At 55.4% G+C, this 2,261-nt stretch overlaps 1 protein-coding gene across 1 annotated transcript in view; it reads left to right on the top strand.

Annotated features, from left to right (window-relative positions):
* Positions 1–2,261, top strand: part of CELSR1 (cadherin EGF LAG seven-pass G-type receptor 1) — a 72,856-nt gene that overhangs the window by 3,096 nt on the left and 67,499 nt on the right. Inside the window, exon 2 of the mRNA XM_042782933.1 lies at positions 686–801. Coding sequence (XP_042638867.1) covers positions 686–801 — 116 coding nt within the window. The remainder of the gene's footprint in view (positions 1–685; positions 802–2,261) is intronic.

The raw sequence follows: 2,261 nt of genomic DNA, 5'->3' as shown, positions 1-2,261 counted from the left end.
GCGCTGCGTTCGACTGGACATTCCTGGTGGGCGGCCGCCTGTGAAGCCTCGGATGCGGGCGTGGGTTAATCATTGCCTGCGCCGCTCGAATCCAGTTTGTCCCAGGACTCTTCCCCCAGGTGTCTGATTTCACAACCCCCACCCCTGGGCCTCCCCGCACCCCGCATTTGAAATCTTATGCCCCCCACCTCCCTGATGGGGAATTGTCCTCTGCAGGTTGAAAGGCTGGAGAAACGTGAGTGCCTGTGAGAAGGCAGGCTTTTGTGCACACACAGCACGTCCCCCTGCCGCCGAGAGAGGCTCAAGTGAAGCTGGCAGGGAGGGTCCGAGCCCGAGGTCGGGGGAGTAGGGGAGGTACAGACCGAGGGCCAGGCCCCATGATGGCGGAGGCTGAGGTGGAGCCAGGGACCCCAAGCTGTCAATGTGTGAAGTTGGGGCCTTCCTTTTTTAAAAAAAATTTTATTGTGATTTGGGTGAAAGTTTACAGAGCAAATTCACTTTCCATACAGCAGCCCACATATTGTCTCATGACAAATTGACAAATAGACTACAATTTCCCACAATGCAACAGCTCCCCTCCCACTTTCTCCCCATAGTTACCTGTTCCCTGTGTCCTTCCCTCCCATGCGCTCCTGACGCAGGGGGCCTTCCTTTGAGGCCCAGCCACCTTGACAGGTGTTTTCAGGTGGCGGCAGGGATGAGCATGGAACTGTCTGTCCTGCTGACCGAGTCCCCCGCATGGGCCGTCCGGGGCAGCAGGCTGAGGGGCAGGATGTCACTGTCCGAGGGCTCTGCCAGCAGGTATGCCTCCTGTCAACACAGCTTGTACCTGCCTTGCTTGGCATCCTGGGTGTCCAGGCCTGACCACTTAAGACCTCAGTGTCCCCTGACTAAGGCCCAGGATGGGTGGCTTGCCTTCAGGGTGGGGCACATGTAACAAGGGGGTGCTTGGGCTTGGCCCAGTGTGAGGAGGGCAGACGCCGGGCCACCAGTGCCTCCTCCACGCTGGCTTCTGCCTGCCCTGGGCCCAGCAACTTCCAGCACAGGAATCACCGTGTGGCCCTCGCGGCACAGGGTTAGGGGCTCAGCTGCTGACCGAAATGTTGGCAGTTCAAACCTCCAGCAGCTCCGACGAAGAAAGACGTGGGGCTCTGCTCCCAAATAGCAAACCCTGGAGACCCCGAGGGGCAGTTCTGCTGTGTCCTGGAGGGCCGCTCTGAGTCGGAGTCCACTCGGCTGCAATGGGTTAGTTACGCCCACACACTCTCTCCTTGTGTGGAAACATGCAGCAATCATCAAAAATCCATCTTAAGACGATTGGGAAGCTGTTTGTTTTGTTCCCTTTGTGCCTCGGCACCCAGCCACCCAGCAGAGCCCCAGGGTGCTTCCTTGTGATGAGGTGGGTCTCCACCTGGGCATTCTAACACCTATGTGTGCACATATCTGTGTGCATTGTGTACATGTGTGCATGTATGTGTATCTTCATGCACATGTGTGTGCATGTGTGTAGGTATGTGTGCATTGTGCATGTGTATGTGTGCAGGTATGTGTATGTGTTTACACACATGCACATGTGTGTAGGTATGTATGTGCACGTGTGCGTGTATGTATGTGCATGCATGTACCTGTGTGCAGTTATGTGTGTGCATGTGTACAGGTGTGCATGTGTACAGGTGTGCATGTGTTCATGAGCATGTGTATGAGTATGTGTATATCTGTGCATGTATGTGGACCTGGTGAGGCAGCTCACCTTGCATCCCCGGCATGGATTGTCCTTACTGCCTTTTCATGCTGCATGTGTGCGTGTATGGACTGCTGAGTCAGCTCACACCACTTTCCGTGGCTTGTTCTCATTGCCTCTTAATGTGCATGTGTGCATGTGAGTGTGTGCATGTCCATGTGTGTGCGCGCACATATGTGTGAACGTGAGCATGTGTGTGTGTGGACTACTGAGTCCACACACATGAGTCACACCGCTTCTCGTGGCTTGTTCTCATTGCCTTTCAATGTCCGTGTGTGTGTGCATGCATGTGAGCATGTGCATGTTCATGTGTGTGTGTGCACATGCGTGTGTGAACATGTGTGTGAACATGTGTGTGTGTGTGTGTGGACTGCTGAGTCAGCTCGCACCGCTTCCCGTGGCTGGTTCTCACTGTCTCTTCATGCGCCATGCTCACTGGGCAGCAGAGACAGCCCTGTCTCCCCTTGAGATGGACAGACAGAGGACCCGAGCCCAGCTGATGGCTGGGGCAGCTTGTGTC

This window comes from Orycteropus afer, unplaced genomic scaffold (genome assembly GCF_000298275.1).
Source record: "Orycteropus afer afer isolate SDZICR_OR568_19922 unplaced genomic scaffold, OryAfe1.0 scaffold00524, whole genome shotgun sequence".
Lineage (NCBI taxonomy): Eukaryota > Metazoa > Chordata > Mammalia > Tubulidentata > Orycteropodidae > Orycteropus > Orycteropus afer.
This window is presented reverse-complemented; position numbering and strand designations above follow the sequence as displayed.